Source organism: Dermacentor variabilis, chromosome 1 (assembly GCF_050947875.1).
Source record: "Dermacentor variabilis isolate Ectoservices chromosome 1, ASM5094787v1, whole genome shotgun sequence".
NCBI lineage: Eukaryota > Metazoa > Arthropoda > Arachnida > Ixodida > Ixodidae > Dermacentor > Dermacentor variabilis.
Window position 1 is genome coordinate 218,408,079 of NC_134568.1, and position 16,741 is coordinate 218,424,819.

The following is a 16,741-nucleotide window of genomic DNA, read 5'->3' on the forward strand; positions in this document are numbered from 1 at the left end:
TCTCGTTTGTTGTCTTCCTTTTTTTTTTCTTTGGCGTCGGGAGTGGAGGACTTTGAAATGACTGAAAAAAAAAACGCCCCGAAGCATTATCGCGAATTGATACAAAATTAACTGTGGCTGATTGACTATGCAAGGCAATGTTTCTATCGGTTACAGCGAGACGTTGCTGAATTCAAGCTTATTCTCGGCGACAAAAGTAGTTGGACCGTGACCACATGCCTCACAAGTCCAGGAAGCGATACGTGTATTACTCTATCCTCCCTGCTATCCTCTCTCCTTGTCCTTTTACTCCCTACCACGGCTAACCGCCGTTCAGGTGTCAGCAGACTGCGCCAGGCTGTTACAGCGCCGTCCGTAGTAATTTCCTTCCCTTCCTTCTTTTTTTCCGGTGCTGGGTAGGATCGAACCTGCGTGATATATAATCAGACAATCTTGTCTGAACGTATATTCACACAAGCGCCAGCCGCAGATTTTGCGGCGATGCCGTTGAATGATGCAACGTGATGCAATGAGCTACCAAGACGGGTGAGTGATGTATTCTTGATCTGACATACATGGGGGATCACGTTTCATCATTCGTGAGTGTTATTTCTGGTGCGACATTCATAACGAACTTTTCTTTACAGTTTTTTCAGGAACATTAGCTTTTTGCAAACGTGGGAGCCTATTCCGGCGGTATTTCATTTCATTTCTTCCTTCTTCCCTCCCTTCCTTCCTTTCTTTCTTTCTTGCGGGTAGTATGGGGATACGGAGGTGCATTTTTAATGGTTTTGTACACAATTATCAAGTTAGAAAGAGAGATGGCGGGCGCCACTTGGAGGCGCCGACATAACAATTGCTTAAAAAAGGTAAACTGACGTCGTAGTGTTAATCTCCAAGTTAATTCTGAACAAATTCCTGTTTTTATATGGTAACTGGAGCTACACCAAATTGTTAGTTTCCACGGGCATTTTTCGCATTTCGCTCCCAGTAAATACGAACGCGGCTATACTAGCAGCATGACTTATGGCCTCGCGCTAAACAACAAACTCGTTAGCTGAGGGTGCTACAGTCTGCCTGACGGTGCTACGTGTCTGCCCAATGGCTCGCATATGACGAGCCATTGGGCAGACAGTAATGAGTCAGTGCGTATCTGGAACAATCCCTCCTTGCCGTTTCCTATTCTACTGTGCATAAAAGCGAAAGTTTTATGAATAGATTATCAGAAACTGAGTAGTTTGCTTCAGCCATAGTATGCTTGTGCAATCTCTTTAATGGCAGTCATTGTTAGAACTGGCATGTTAAAGCAGATGGTAGCTCTGCAACTAAAATGATGAGGCGTCACTTATGTTTGCTCTTCCAGCCATAGAGCTCATAACAATTTCTGATTCCGAGGTCACGTAGTGAACTGATACAAACGCGATGATCTCGACGAAGCATCAGTCATGATGTCACTTCCGTTCAGGTTAGATTGTAGGAACGGCTTGGGTGAGCTGCTCCAGGGTGTCTGCTCTGGAGGAACATTTATCTCGCTGTCACCTGAAAGAAAAAAGAAGGGGAAAAAAAGTCGCAGTTTCTTCCGCAAGGCGAAGCATCGATTGCGATAGCCAATTAGTGCACAGCTATGCGAAGTAAGGATAGTAGTTTTATCGGCCATATAAACTCAGAAACATTCGCTCACAAACTGACTTAACAAGCATATGGTGCCAACGCGCACGAGGATACATTAACAGATCACACTCGATGAGCGCGGACACTCGCTGTCGAAACGCTAGTGTGAGCAACGCGGCAGCAGCAGCAGCGAGCGAAGTGACCTTCGTGCGGTCTACCCCTTCAACGCAAGAGTGGCGAGCACACAGCGTGCACAAACGTTCGAGCCGTCTACAGATTATTTTCAAGATACGGCGCGCGGGACCGCGCGCGGCCGTGCAAAGTACGCACTTGGCGCTGCCTCCCGCTTGCCTCCATATGTGGCGCGCGAGATTGAGCCACGATCATCAGTTCCCCTAGCGCCCGTTCGCGAAAAGCACAGTTGCTGGCGGAGCACAACGTCGCCCCCCCCCTACCTCCCATCCCCCCACGGCCTTTCGCGCGACGGAAGACGGCGCGTTTGCTCTCCGCTTGCATCGTTCGCGCGCGCCAGATTAAGCCGCGATCGTCGGCTTCCCTCGTGTGCTTTCACTCGCACATATAGCATACGACGCGCGGCGACGGTGTTATCGCCATTGGACTTTATACGGAAGATCACGGCGACGGCAACGGCAAAGGCGACACCGACGGCAAAAAATGCGCTTGGAGTGTCCATATGATTGCTATCGCAATAAAAAGAAATAAAAAGTTTCAAGGCTGTCATAAAAACATCCTCATCCTAAATATATTTGCGATGTCTCGTGCTGCGCTTCATATTCTGTTTGCTCATGCTGCACATTCACTTCACTCGTTTACTTGCTTTTAGCTACATTTTACAGCCAAGCTGTTAGCCTCTCGTTGGTCGGCATTTTTCGTGTCCGCGTCCGTTAGCAGAAACGGGGGCCGATCCCGGCGGCAATGCAGGACCAAGAGCAGTGGGTCGTACCCCCGTAAGGCAGAGGCTTCAAGCACTCAGGAAAGTGAAGCGAACCGCGCATACATTCTTTGGAATTGTGCATACAACATACACAACAGCATACGTTTCAGTAAAGAACAAGCACAAAACAAGCATCCGCACCACATAATTGATAAGGCGGTCCTGATAACAATGCGAAACGCGGAGCTCTCCTCGCATACCTATCTCGGTAAAGATTACTGTTGCGCCGTCTGCCGCGGCTACGACAGCTTGTGACGTGGGGCGTGGCGTCCTTAGCCTTTCGTATATAATATAACCAGTCCAGCAACTGATTTTAACATTGTTGCAGCACCGCTCTGGGCGGCGGCATGCTGTCAAAATTACCATTACTTCCACTGCTACCTTATTCTAAGGCAATAAAGCATTCTATCAGCAGTTGTAGTGGTGGTTTTCAACAGCTTCGCTGAACATCCACTTTCGCAGGGCCGGGACGGCGAGTCAATTCTTTATTTTTTTTTCTTTAGTTGTTCGTCATGGCATTGGTCATAGCGGGAATTTCGGGCATTATTTCCGTCTTTCATTTCCCCTTACCCTTCCCCCAGTGCAGGATAGCAAACCAAAAACCTATCCAGTTAACCTCCCTGCCTTTCATATCCCGTTTACCTCTCTCTCTCTCTCTCGAATTCTTTAATCTCGACACGTCATGTGGTGGCGAAAAAAGGAAACTGAGCGAAATGTCCCTAATTCTTGGGTATTGTTTCTCTCTTTCGCAGCGCAGCGTCCTGCAGCATCGAATTGACATTTAGAGAACGGCCTTTCCTGGAATGTTACTTACATTATATTTCTTCAGCCAATGAACAAGCTGATAAGGCGACTATCTCAGGACGTCGTCACATATTCGTAAAATTGCAAATGCATTGGAGTGGTCGCGGCTCGCTTCCATTCACTTCCATTCACGAAATATACTATAGCGGGGAACTCGAGTGCCCGAAAAAATGCTTCACCTTCTATAGCGGCACTCTTCTGGTGTCGAGATCTCTGCTTGCACATGTGCACCCATTCGTAATTGCAGCCACCCTCGGTCTTCGCTTCTGGCGAAAACGCCGGTGATTGCTCCGGCTGCACACGGGATTTTACTTTTCGAGACGTCAGGACGCGCGTGCTTTTTGACGTCGAAGAAAGGGTGACGAGCCTGTGGTGCTAGGGAACATATATATATATATATATATATATATATATATATATATATATATATATATATATATATACTTTAAACGCGTCTAGTTTCATGCTAAAATTGCTACAGAGCGAAATGAGGCGCTGCAGGTTGTTCGACCCATACGGGAATAATGGTTATATATAGTTCGTGGATTTTCCTACGGCTTGGCATATGACTTCTTGTAGAGAGAATCCTGCAACTTCTTTTATTTCTTCCATGTGGTTCAGCTCTTAGAAGAGTCTGTTGCTGGGCCTGTTGGTACATACTTTTAGAAACGATGGAACCCAGCCTTTGAGAGGCAAACACCAGGACAGAAGTAGACACAGCGTGTGTCTACTTCTCTCCTGGTGTTTTCCTCTCAAAGGCTGGGTTCCATCGTTTCTAAAAGGTTAAGCTCTGTTCTGCAGCAGCCACACAGCGTTTTCTTAGAGCAGTCATGAGTTTTACGTTCATGACTTCATTCTGTCACGTAATTCACAGCGCATAAGTCTCATCACTTCTTAATACATCATCATCATCAGCAGCAGCAGCAGCAGCAGCCTATTTTTATGCCCACTACAGGACGTAGGTAGCTCCCTGCCATCTCCAATTACCCCTATCCTGCGCCAATTGATTCCACCTTGCGCCTGCCAATTTCCTAATTTCATCATCCACCTAGTTTTCTGCCGTCCTCGTCTGCGCTTCCCTTCTCTTGGCACCCATTCTGTGACTCTTATGGTCCACCGGTTATCCATCCTACGCATTACATGCCCTGCCCACCTACATTTTTTTCTCTTAATGTCAATTAGAATATCGGCTATGCACGTTTGCTCTCTGATCCACACCGCTCTCTTCCTGTCTCTTAACGTCACGCCTAACATTTTTCATTCCATCGCTCTTTGCGGGATCCTTCACTTTTTCTCGACCTTCTTTGTTAACGTCCAAGTATATGTCCCGTATGTTAGCACCGGTAAAATGCAGTCATTATACACCTTGCTTTTCAATGATAGTGATAAGCTCCCAGTCTGGATCTGGCAATTCCTGCCGTATGCACTCCAACCCATTTTCTTTTGAAAATTTCCTTCTCATGATCAGGGTCGAGTGTGAGTAATTGACCTAGATAAGCGCACTCCATCACAGACTCTATAGGCTGACTGGCGATCCTGAACTGTTGTTCCCTTGCCAGACTATTGATCATTATCTTTGTCTTCTGCCTATTAATCTTCAACCCCACTCTTACACTTTCTCTGTTAAGGTCCTCAATCATTTGTTGTAATTCGTTCGCAGTGTTGCTGAACAGGACAATGTCATCTTCAAACCGAAGGTTGCTGAGATATTTGCCGTCGATCCTCACTCCTAAGCCTTCCGAGTTTAATAGCTTGAATACTACTTCCAAGCACGCAGTGAATAGCATTGGAGAGATTGTGTCTCCCTGTCTTACCCTTTTCTTTATAGGTACGCGTGTCGCTACGTCTAGGTAACATTTGGGCAGTAACACTAACTATTGGGAAATAGTTTGAAGGCTTAGGCAGTTCATTTTATTACGAATGCTCTGAAATATGTATGACGGTAGAAATTAGGCTTGAAATGTAGCTCATCGTTGCCATGCAAAAAAAAAAAAATGTGCGATTAGGCTAAAATAAGAAACCAAAAGCGTGAAGTTTGGACAAATCTGTGCACTGCTCTATCATTTCCACCCTGTAAGAAGTCCTGTACTGGCGGTGCGCGCAGACACTAGCACCTGCTTTCCCTCTACAGTATTATTATTATGAAACTGTGTGGCTACACAAGCAATTGCGGCAGCTATAGCCAACGATATTGCCAACGTCTTTCGACGGAAGCGAGAAAGCATGCACGGCTGCTGTCACGAAAGGACGCGCGTGCGCCAACGTGAGCCTCGACGCCAGAAGCGCGCCGCTCGAAGGCGCAGCAGTGGACTCCTGCAGGCAGCATTTCGGACTGACCCGCGACCTTCTTGCGGCCCGGTGTGCATCGCGTTCATTTCAGTATCATAACTTTGCGACCGAAGCCATGAATTGTACGCGCGGCCGAATACCACCTTCTTATTCACGAACCTCCGAAACGAATTCCGTATAGATCAATGGCGGTATGAGAACAACGGCATTATTGTGCGCAGGCGCCCTCTGTGCGGCTGTCTGCGATGCGCTGACCTGAGCGGACCGGACCGTAAACGCTCTGCTAAAGATATCTATTGAGCCCCGGCAGCGTGGCGAAGTTCTGCTAGTATTCCTCATCTCTATTCTACCACTCAGAGAATACCTTTCATATACGTATACATCGTGGTAACAGCGCACTTCGACAAGAAATAATCAGGAGCATCACTCGTGCAGGCAGCGCTATAACCACTGTGCACTCCAGAGGAACTAAGCAGCTGCACATGATATCTCTCTCCTTCTTTTTTTTAACTTGTGTTGTTAAGGTGCTGCAAAAAACAACTTTGTTGCGCTTATCACCAAGAATTATTGATGATCAACTTTCAAAATCCTACGTACCAGAGTCATGTTTGTCAAGCAACACGTTATGCTAAAGTGGTTATCCACAAATACAGCCAGTCCCGCCATGATCTCCACCCACGGAGGTAGCCAGAGGGGAGGGTCACTTTGGGCACGTGCACCCCCACCCCCCGAAATTTCTGCGTACCAAGAAACCTGGCATAACACCCGCTTGCCCCCCCCCACCTCCTCTGAAAAGCATTCCTGCTACACCAATATCGCCACCTCACCATCCTGCCTACTGAATCAGTTGCTCCCGCGCGGCGGCTGACCACCGATAAAGCTAATGCGGCACGGTGTAATACAGCCGATGGCTCTCCGAGCTGAGGTGTGATAATTTTTGTCAATGAGGTAAAGAAACGGGCAATGCTCACTTTCGCTCTTAGAATCCGATGGCGACGTCTTTTTAAAAATAGGGACCCTATTCGCCTGCAATTTATCGCTAAGTAGAAGCACGATACAGAGCTCTAACAACACTCCGATGCAACACTAACAGCGCACTCTTACTCTCTCAGGAAATCGAAGAAATCGAATTCTATTATCCCTCAAAGCACCCAAACTGGAATGAGCCTTTCCTAAACCACATCGACAAATCGATTGGGGGGGAAAATCAGCCGGCTGAGAAAAATACATCGTCCAAAAACAAAACGTAATTTTCTGCCGCCTAGGTCATATTTTAGACGAACTTCTTAAGATTGTCGCGTTCAGTTCTCCCGAAGGTGCTTTTTTTTCTTGTGTGTGTGTGTGTGTGTGTGTGCGCGTGTGTGCGCGTGTGTGCGCGTGTGTGCGCGCGTGTGTGTGTGTGTGTGTGTGTGTGTGTGTGTGTGTGTGTGTGTGTGTGTGTGTGTGTGTGTGTGTGTGTGTGTGTGTGTGTGTGTGTGTGTGTGTGCGCGCGTGTGCGCGCGTGTGCGCGCGTGTGCGCGCGTGTGTGCGCGTGTGTGCGCGTGTGTGCGCGTGTGTGCGCGTGTGTGTGTGTGTGTGTGTGTGTGTGTGTGTGTGTGTGTGTGTGTGTGTGTGTGTGTGTGTGTGTGTGTGTGTGTGTGTGTGTGTGTGTGTGTGTGTGTGTGTGTGTGTGTGTGTGTGTGTGTGTGTGTGTGTGTGTGTGTGTGTGTGTGTGTGTGTGTGTGTGTGTGTGTGTGTGTGTGTGTGTGTGTGTGTGTGTGTGTGTGTGTGTGTGTGTGTGTGTGTGTGTGTGTGTGTGTGTGTGTGTGTGTGTGTGTGTGTGTGTGTGTGTGTGTGTGTGTGTGTGTGTGTGTGTGTGTGTGTGTGTGTGTGTGTGTGTGTGTGTGTGTGTGTGTGTGTGTGTGTGTGTGTGTGTGTGTGTGTGTGTGTGTGTGTGTGTGTGTGTGTGTGTGTGTGTGTGTGTGTGTGTGTGTGTGTGTGTGTGTGTGTGTGTGTGTGTGTGTGTGTGTGTGTGTGTGTGTGTGTGTGTGTGTGTGTGTGTGTGTGTGTGTGTGTGTGTGTGTGTGTGTGTGTGTGTGTGTGTGTGTGTGTGTGTGTGTGTGTGTGTGTGTGTGTGTGTGTGTGTGTGTGTGTGTGTGTGTGTGTGTGTGTGTGTGTGTGTGTGTGTGTGTGTGTGTGTGTGTGTGTGTGTGTGTGTGTGTGTGTGTGTGTGTGTGTGTGTGTGTGTGTGTGTGTGTGTGTGTGTGTGTGTGTGTGTGTGTGTGTGTGTGTGTGTGTGTGTGTGTGTGTGTGTGTGTGTGTGTGTGTGTGTGTGTGTGTGTGTGTGTGTGTGTGTGTGTGTGTGTGTGTGTGTGTGTGTGTGTGTGTGTGTGTGTGTGTGTGTGTGTGTGTGTGTGTGTGTGTGTGTGTGTGTGTGTGTGTGTGTGTGTGTGTGTGTGTGTGTGTGTGTGTGTGTGTGTGTGTGTGTGTGTGTGTGTGTGTGTGTGTGTGTGTGTGTGTGTGTGTGTGTGTGTGTGTGTGTGTGTGTGTGTGTGTGTGTGTGTGTGTGTGTGTGTGTGTGTGTGTGTGTGTGTGTGTGTGTGTGTGTGTGTGTGTGTGTGTGTGTGTGTGTGTGTGTGTGTGTGTGTGTGTGTGTGTGTGTGTGTGTGTGTGTGTGTGTGTGTGTGTGTGTGTGTGTGTGTGTGTGTGTGTGTGTGTGTGTGTGTGTGTGTGTGTGTGTGTGTGTGTGTGTGTGTGTGATTCAGTACCCTGAAAATGCTTACGTTATGAAGAAATCGGGAGCTACGAGATGGATTGGAAGGCTGTGTGGCCACGATGACCGATGCGTGACCCTGCAGCTCTATTTCAAGTTATGACAGATTACGTGGCCTGAGGAGCCGGTTTTAAATCACGTCTCTTGAAGTGCGCGTCCTCTCTACGTGCATCATTATCTTACTTTTTCAACCTTCTGTCCTTTTTTGTGACTCGAATAAAGAAAGTTTAAAACATTGTTGTGACACAACCGAAGTCCCACCACCAACCTTCTTCCTCACGAGACCAAAGCGCCGTAACTGCGTCAAAAGACGCACCTTCAAAGGGTATCAAATGCGGTCAAGCTGCTTTGGCAGTTCATACTGAAAGCCTCAGTGCGCAGAGAGCAAGTAAGTAGTTGTAAGAGAGTAATTGTAATTTCCTACTAGGAAGAGATGATAAATTATTATGACACTTCCATTTGTTCTGTTTCCTCTAATATCCACCTTTCGTAACCTAAGAAATGCATTAAGCTTTTCTTAACAAAAGATTTTCATAAGCATCGTGTTCTACAGAAAGCAAATGGAACATACTCTAATGACACTTTCTTTTTTGGTTAGTTAAAATCACGTTACCGTGAAACGCAGTGTGAAACTCGCAATAATTTTGCAGAATATATTAGCATAGTCACGTTCCCGTTCCTGAAAACTCCTCAACTGCCCAAACTGCAATAACTCCTCCAATCTTTGAGATATACAGTCCTCTGGGTGTACAGGCTCAGCCATTATTCCAAGCTATTAAGTGCTGCTCGCAGTAAAATTAAATTTGGGCCATCAACTTTGTTTCGCTTCATGTCATCGCTGCATCCGAGGACCAAGAGATCTGGCGCGGCGGCGTAGGTGAAGATCTTTGAGAACAGACAGACGGATCAATAAACAAATGAACGATCGAGCGAATAAGCGAACGAACGGGCCGACACTTTCAACCCATCTACTAGCACTTTGCTGATGTTCGCAGTAAACTGCAGTAAGTTCTTCGGGAATGTGGTTTCATGGTGCAGCGATCGCCAGTCATACAATCGTTCAAACGTAAGAACTGCAGCCCTTGTTCCGACCTGCCACTCATTCTCACGGAAAGCGTGCATACCTATGGGCCAGCTATATATTCATTACAGTGTGCTTATGTTTCTTAATAATTCATATTTGTTAGGAAAGGCGACCCCATGTCAAGATAATGAAAACCATTCGGCTAGCTAGACACATTATGTAGATGCAAATTACGCCACATACTCCGCGAAAAGTAAGCTTCATAACAGTTCCATGAGGTTGGTCTTTTGGAATAGCTCATGAAATGTAGGAAAATGTATTCCTTACAACTTCCATTTTATAGTCAGTCACAGGCTCGTTGAGGGCGAATTAAAGGATCGCTAGAATTGCTTATTATATATCGTGTTTGTGAATAAACGGTGCAAACGAAAAGCGCGGTATTATGGCTAACGCTCACGACGTTGGTGACCGCACGACAAACTCGTCTCTCGTTCAACTACAAAGCCGACAATGGCGCGGCGATGATCGATTTTAGCCACTTGTAGTGCGAATATGCTGCCGTACATTTGTTTCGTTTTTCTGTACTCTCCCTCTTGTTGTTTTGCCACTGCTTTTCTTTGTCCTTTATTTTCACAAGTAATCGTCTAAAAACGACAAGTACTGCTGTTGGAGATAGTCCAGCTGCCATACAGTTTTAGCGTCTGGCACTCACTCCTGCAGCGATAGGAAGCAGCGCGAGGCCGCCGACGAGCATCGCCAGCCCGGCTGCTTTATTTGTTGCTGCTCGGAACAAGTGGGCAGATTCGGCACGCCGTGCCGTATAGTAATCGCGCATTAAAGCACGGTCCTGTTCCTCGATGTTGGCAGCACATGTTCTTTCTCGCCCCCACTCAAGGTTGCTTGGCCTCGATTTATTTCTGAACAGAGCAATACCAGCCCTTGCTTTCGCAAGTCCCCTGAGCTATACATAGTGACGCGGCGTCCCAGGCGATTGACGTGGAGTGTCCTGCGTCGCATGGTGCCAAAAGATCTTTACGAAGGGTCCGCGCGCACGTGAATGACTGGCGACGTGTTCGCGCCGTGGGTGCAAAGCGCCCGTTTTAACACGTGCTGGGCCAACCTTTTCGTAGAAAGGTCGCCCTCCAGCTGTTCCTCTATGGCCTTTGGAAGAGAGTCACATGGCAGCTGGAAGGCAGGACGCCAATAGCTTATTGGGTACGTTAGGGCGTGCCGCTTGCGCACGGCTACCAGTCAGCGGTTCGAATCCTCCTGCGGGAGAAATTTTGGACAAATTTTCGTTCGCTTGTTATCGAAACCGGCTCTGCGACCGGCATTTTTCTATAGAAAACTGAAACGCCATAAAATAAACGTGAGTAAAGAAAAATACTATGGCACAAATTAAGATTTCATGGCGCCCTGCGGATCCTAGCCAACGTTTTATCATCTTGCTATCAATTGGTTTAGCCACTGCTGCTTATATTTGCAGTGTACGTGTATGCTGCTTAAGAACCACCACTGGACGCGATATGCTTACTGGGCACTTCTATTTGCTTGATTGAATTCACGCGGGACGTTACTGCTCAAGCGAGCAGGTTTTCTCTTATCTAGGTTATGTTGAGCAGATACGCATCTTTCGCTAAGACCCCGCAGCGGCAAAGAGACAGACTACGCATTTCGTTGGAGAAATTCAGCAATTTTTTTGCCCCCTTCATCTCAATGATTGCTTTTTTTTTCCTTTTTTGTCCCGAAATACCTTACCTGGAATGCGTTGACGTTTACACAGGCTCTGAGACTGAAAACTTGCGCTTGCGCGGCAAGCAGAAGTTCTGTCCAGTGAAGGAGCAGCAGGACACCGTCTCCCCTCACACCGCGGCTTCCTCGACCTCACCCTGAACAGAAATGGGCTACCCTGCAAGCATCCAAGAACAGCATGAAAGGAAATTGAGCCGCAGGGATTCGCAGAAGTAACTCTTCGAAATATATTTTTTTCTGAAAAGTGTTGCTCACGGAGACCTGTTGACTTGATACGTCCCTAAAAGCTCGAATAAGATAAAGCCAGCCCGAAAGTTGTTCACTGTCATTACATTACAGCTTATAGCTAGGGAGATGCCAAGTCGGCAATTATGTATATTGACGCTGCACAGATAAGCAATACATGTGCTTAACCGTAAAGAATAAGAGACTTACCGTCACTGTTATGGGTGCCAACCTATATCCATCAAGTCGATTTTATTACAAAAAATTACGAAACATCCTGTCATCATCTCCTGAATTGTGGATTAATATAGGAGGCTTCAACGCTCATTGTGCACTCTGGGGAAGCACGAAGATAACGCGAAAGGCTGAGACTCGATATCCTTCGCCTCCGACAACAAACTGGGTTTTAAATGAAGGCAGTCCAGCGTATTTGCGTGGTTCCACATGCAACAGCTGTCTTGACTTGGCTTTTGTCTCCCGTATAATCTCGTCAGGCGTATTGGATGGTTTACAGACATTGAAGCACACGGGAGTGACCGTATTCCCGCACTTGTCAATGTCAGCGGACTGTCCTCTTCCTAGTCCATGAGATACAATCCAAAAAGTAGACTGGCCCAAATTCCAGTCTGTCATGGAAGACTTATGTCAAGGTAGATTATCGTGCAAGTTGGAAGACACCGTCAAGAGTACAGTGTACGACACTGCACGTACTCTCATGTGCTCTTCGAAAATCAAGGAATTCATTTAAGAAAATAACTTTTTGGGCGCGAACAAACAGGGACGAAGAAAAGGAGCAACACAAGGACAAGCGCTTTCTAACAACAGTTGTTAGAAAGCGCTCGTCCTTGTGTTGCTCCTTTTCTTCATCCCTGTTTGTTTGCGCACAAAAAGTTTTTTTTTTATGAATCTGTTCCAACTAGGCCGACTCGCAGTTATGCTGCAAGGAATTCGATATAGAACTAGAGTGGCTTTGAGCAGTCAAGTGACGTGCCGAACGTAGATACCGACGCACGAAGTTAATCGACGATCTACGGGCTGCTAGACACATACAAAACAAGATCCGGCGCCGGTTAGACAAGCTGGACTCACAACTCTGGACTGCTTTCTGTGAATCGTTGGACCTTCGTAAGCCCTTTTCGCACTTGTGGAGGACGGTACGAGGCTTAGGACATCCTCCGTACAGCGGTCCCCATTCAAGGCCCTGGCCCTCTTCCAACAGCAACCAGATATTGATGTCGCAGCAGATTTCTGCACCTAATCATCCGGGCTACTCACAACTCCCAACTACTTACCACGTTCCATCAGCTCCCCGCCACCACATGACTCTCGCATAGATCTAGTACTTTCCATCCATGAACTCAAGGCGACGCTAGCTTTCTGCCGGATTACGTCAACCAGGACCTGAAGCAATTTATTACAAAGCTGTGGAATCTGGATGAGCGGGCGAATAGGGTCCTGCTTGATATATGTAATGAATTTTGGCGAGTTGGTACTCCTCCCGCAGGCTGGAAGATTGGTCGTCTGGTTCTGCTACGTACTGAAGCCCGGCAAGTCGCCGATCGCATTGGTGAGCTTTGTGCGAAAAGTGTAGGAGAGAATGACCCTCAGAAACCTGAAGTGGTACCTGGAATACCAAAACGTCCACCCAGATGACATGGCAGGTTTCCTACGTGGTGTTGCGTTTCGCCTGCGACACGTGGTTTTGCCGGCGCGACGGCGGCGGGGCGGCGGACATTTTGGCCCGATCGTCGTCACCGCAACACTCATCGCCAGGTGTTTCCAGGCGCGTCTGCGGCGATGCGACCGCCTAGGGATTTCGTTCCAGTCATTGTGCCCGAAACAGGCGAGGCCAAAGCAGGGATCTCCTTCCAGTTATTGGGCCCGAAACAGGCGATGCCAAAGCAGGGATCTCCTTCCAGTTATTGGGCCCGAAACAGGCGATGCCAAAGCAGGGATCTCGTTCCAGTCATTGTGCCCGAAACAGGCGATGCCAAAGCAGGGACCATCTTCTCGTTACAGTCATTGTGTCCGACCGGCAGCGCCACGACAGTGTGCTGCGCAGCGCCACGACAGTATGCTGCGCAGCGCCACGACAGTGTGCTGCGCAGCGCCACGACCAGGTGCTACGAGATCGTGCGCAGCGCCACGACATGGTGCTACGGCATCGCTACGACAGTGTGCGTCACCATTAGCCCATTGTACATTCACGTGCTCGTCTTTTGAGGGGTTCCTTCTTGCCCTCAACTGCGAGAGTATAAAAACAGCTGCCCCCGGACGCCAGAAGAGGGCTCCGATTTCTTCCGTTGAGTGAAGTGCTCTCCCGTCTCTCTACTTCGGTCAAACCTGACCGCCAACTCTTTGCGATGTTAAAATAAACAAGTTGTTTCGTTGTTACCTGTCGACTCATGCTTTGCCGGGACCTTCGGATGCTTGCAGTTGTACCCCAGGCCGCCAGGCCAACGCTACCCTTGGGGCTTGCGACCCAGGTACAACCACGGGCGTCAGCGCCGAGTTCCCAACAGATCGTACCAGCAGTCCGATCCAAATATCTGGTGGCAGCGGTGGGATCGCCTACGACTTCAAACAACTGTCTGCCAGCGGCGAGATCGCGACAACGGAGGCCAGCAGCGAAGAGATGCAGTTGACTGTATGCTGAGCAGCTCAACGTCGATCCGGGAGCAGTGCAACGAGCCCTGTGTGACGACTGGTTGCCTGCAGCGGAACGACTGCGCGGAATTCCTGCCTGCGAGGTTTGGTGAGTGCGGGACTTTCTTCTACTGAGCTTTGCCAGGCTTTTTGTTAGTGTCAGAAACAGAGCTGGTAATTGTGGTTGTCGTTGCTGCCGGGTTAGTTTGCGGCAAGACAATAGTAAGCAGTAGAGAAAGCAGCATTCAGAGCAGCCATGGATTTGAAGTCGTTGCGCAAACCGAAATTGTTGGAGCTTGCAAGAGAGCTGGGTCTGGATGTCTCAGACAAACTAAGAAAGCCGGAACTGATAACGGCTATTCTTGAGTTAGAGGCTGAGGATGACGAGCTGTCGGAATGCCTTGAGACTATTGAGGAGAGGTCAAAAAGACAGGAGCGCGAACTTAAAGAGCAGAAAGAAAAAGAAGAGCGCGAACACGCTTTGGAAATGAAGCGTCTCGAGGTAGAGATGGAACGCGCTCGTAATGGAAGTCAGGCACACGGTGCAGGAGAACGCGTATTGTTCAAAATGACTGACCTGATGCGGCCGTTTAAGCTTGGAGAGGACATTGGTTTGTTCCTGGTTAACTTTGAGCGAACGTGCGAGAAGCAGGGGTTCTCTCGGGAAACGTGGCCACAGCGCTTGCTCACTTTGTTACCCGGCGAGGCGGCCGACGTAGTCGCTCGCTTGGATAGAGAGGAAGCAGAGGATTTCGACAAAGTAAAATCGAGTCTGCTAAAAAAGTACCGGCTGTCTGCGGAAGCGTTCCGTCGGAAGTTTCGGGAAAATGAGAAAGGCAAAAGTGAGTCATATACAGAGTTTGCGTATAGGCTTATGTCGAACATGCAGGAGTGGCTCAAAGAAGAGAAAGCGTTTGGTGACCACGATAAAGTTCTGCAGTGTTTCGGGCTAGAACAGTTTTATAGTCGGTTACCGGAGAACGTGCGATACTGGGTCTTGGATAGGCCAGACGTGAGTACGGTGGCTAGAGCCGCTGAGCTAGCCGAGGAGTTTGTGACGCGTCGAGCTCGCGGAGCTAAGGACGGTCAAAAGGGTGAATTTGGCTCCAAGTCTGAGAGGCCAAGGTTCACGCCCATGAGATTTAAGGGGGACACGCGTAGTGAGGATGCGAGTGAAAGCAATCCGACCAAACGTAAAGAGACGGCAGCCGAAGCCGAACGCAGAAAGCGGTTCGAGATGAGGCGAGCGGGCGTTTGTTATACGTGCCAGAAGCCGGGTCACTTTTCGGCGCAGTGTCCGGAAACAACACCAAAAGTTGTGTTTTTTTCAATAGGCAGCACGGACGAGAACATGAAGCTTCTCGAGCCTTACATGCGAGACCTCCTCGTGAACGGGAAAGAGTGCCGAGTGCTTCGCGATTCCGCAGCTACGATGGATGTAGTTCACCCATCTTACGTAGAACCCCATATGTTCACGGGCGAGTGCGCGTGGATCAAGCAAGCCGTGGAAGCTCATAGCGTGTGTCTGCCGGTAGCAAAAGTGCTTATTGAAGGACCTTTCGGAGCGCTTGAGACGGAGGCGGCAGTGTCATCTATGCTGCCAACCCAGTACCCGTACCTATTTTCAAACAGGTCCGATCACCTCCTGCGCGAGAAGGGGCTTTTGTTTGGTGAAGCTAGTGTTCAGGCCTTAACCAGATCGAAGGTTCGGGAGCTCGCTGCAAAGGCGGTAGTTGCGGGGCCGACGTTATCAAACAACGAAAAAGGGTCAGAGGCGCAGCAAGCTGATATTCAGAGCACGCCCGAACAGAATAAAATTGAGTCTGTAGCGTTGAAGGCGCCAGATACTGGAGAGGAAAATCCCGACGCGGGAAAGTTAGAAGAGCTATCTACTGATTTGCTCATCGCGCCTACGTCAGACGGACTTGATAGGTTGCTAAAAGTCAGCCGGACGGCTTTGATAGCCGAGCAAAAAAAGGATGGCAGCCTGGAAAACGTGCGCTGCAATGTCAAAGAAGGTATCGCCAGGAAAACTGCGCGTTTTGTGGAAAGAGGTGGAGTCCTGTACCGGAAGTATCTAGACCGCCGAGGAGTGGAGTTCGATCAGCTGGTCGTGCCTCAATGCTATCGTCAGGATCTGTTGCGCTTGTCACATGGGGGTTCGTGGTCCGGACACCTAGGAGTTAAGAAAACTAAGGACCGTCTCTTGCAAGAGTACTATTGGCCAGGGTGTTTTCGGGACGCAGACCATTTCGTGAGGACATGTGACACTTGTCAGCGGGTGGGCAAACCAGGGGACAAATCGAGGGCGCCGTTGAAATTGGTACCTATCATTACGGAGCCTTTTAGACGGCTCGTTATTGATACAGTGGGACCTCTGCCGGTAACAGCCACGGGGTACAGACACATTTTGACTGTGATCTGCCCAGCGACAAAGTTCCCTGAAGCAGTGCCGCTTAAAGAACTCAGCTCAGTTGAGATAGTTAATGCACTACTGTCCATATTTGCGCGAGTTGGTTTTCCTGCAGAAATTCAATCAGATCAGGGCACAGTGTTTACTAGCGCTTTGACGACAACTTTTCTCGAAAGGTGTGGGGTAAAGCTGCTACACAGCTCAGTGTACCACCCACAGTCGAATTCCGTTGAGAAGCTCCACTCCGTCATGAAGCGCGTGTTGAGAGCCTTGTGTTTTGAACATCAAACT

At 48.7% G+C, this 16,741-nt stretch overlaps 1 protein-coding gene and 1 long non-coding RNA gene across 3 annotated transcripts in view; one reads left to right on the plus strand and one right to left on the minus strand.

Annotated features, from left to right (window-relative positions):
• The first annotated feature begins 403 nt into the window (after positions 1-403).
• Positions 404-16,741, plus strand: part of LOC142557250 (uncharacterized) — a 35,476-nt gene continuing 19,138 nt past the window's right edge. Inside the window, exon 1 of the long non-coding RNA XR_012822747.1 lies at positions 404-525. This is a non-coding gene — a long non-coding RNA (uncharacterized LOC142557250). The remainder of the gene's footprint in view (positions 526-16,741) is intronic.
• The window catches only part of LOC142557232 (E3 ubiquitin-protein ligase TRIM45), a 30,829-nt gene continuing 14,602 nt past the window's right edge, over positions 515-16,741 (minus strand). For both annotated transcript variants that reach the window (XM_075668947.1, XM_075668939.1), the window contains exons 5-6: positions 11,173-11,323; positions 515-1,518 (exon numbers count right to left, since the gene is read on the minus strand). In XM_075668947.1, coding sequence (XP_075525062.1) covers positions 1,376-1,518; positions 11,173-11,323 — 294 coding nt within the window. In that variant the 3' untranslated portion in view covers positions 515-1,375. The remainder of the gene's footprint in view (positions 1,519-11,172; positions 11,324-16,741) is intronic.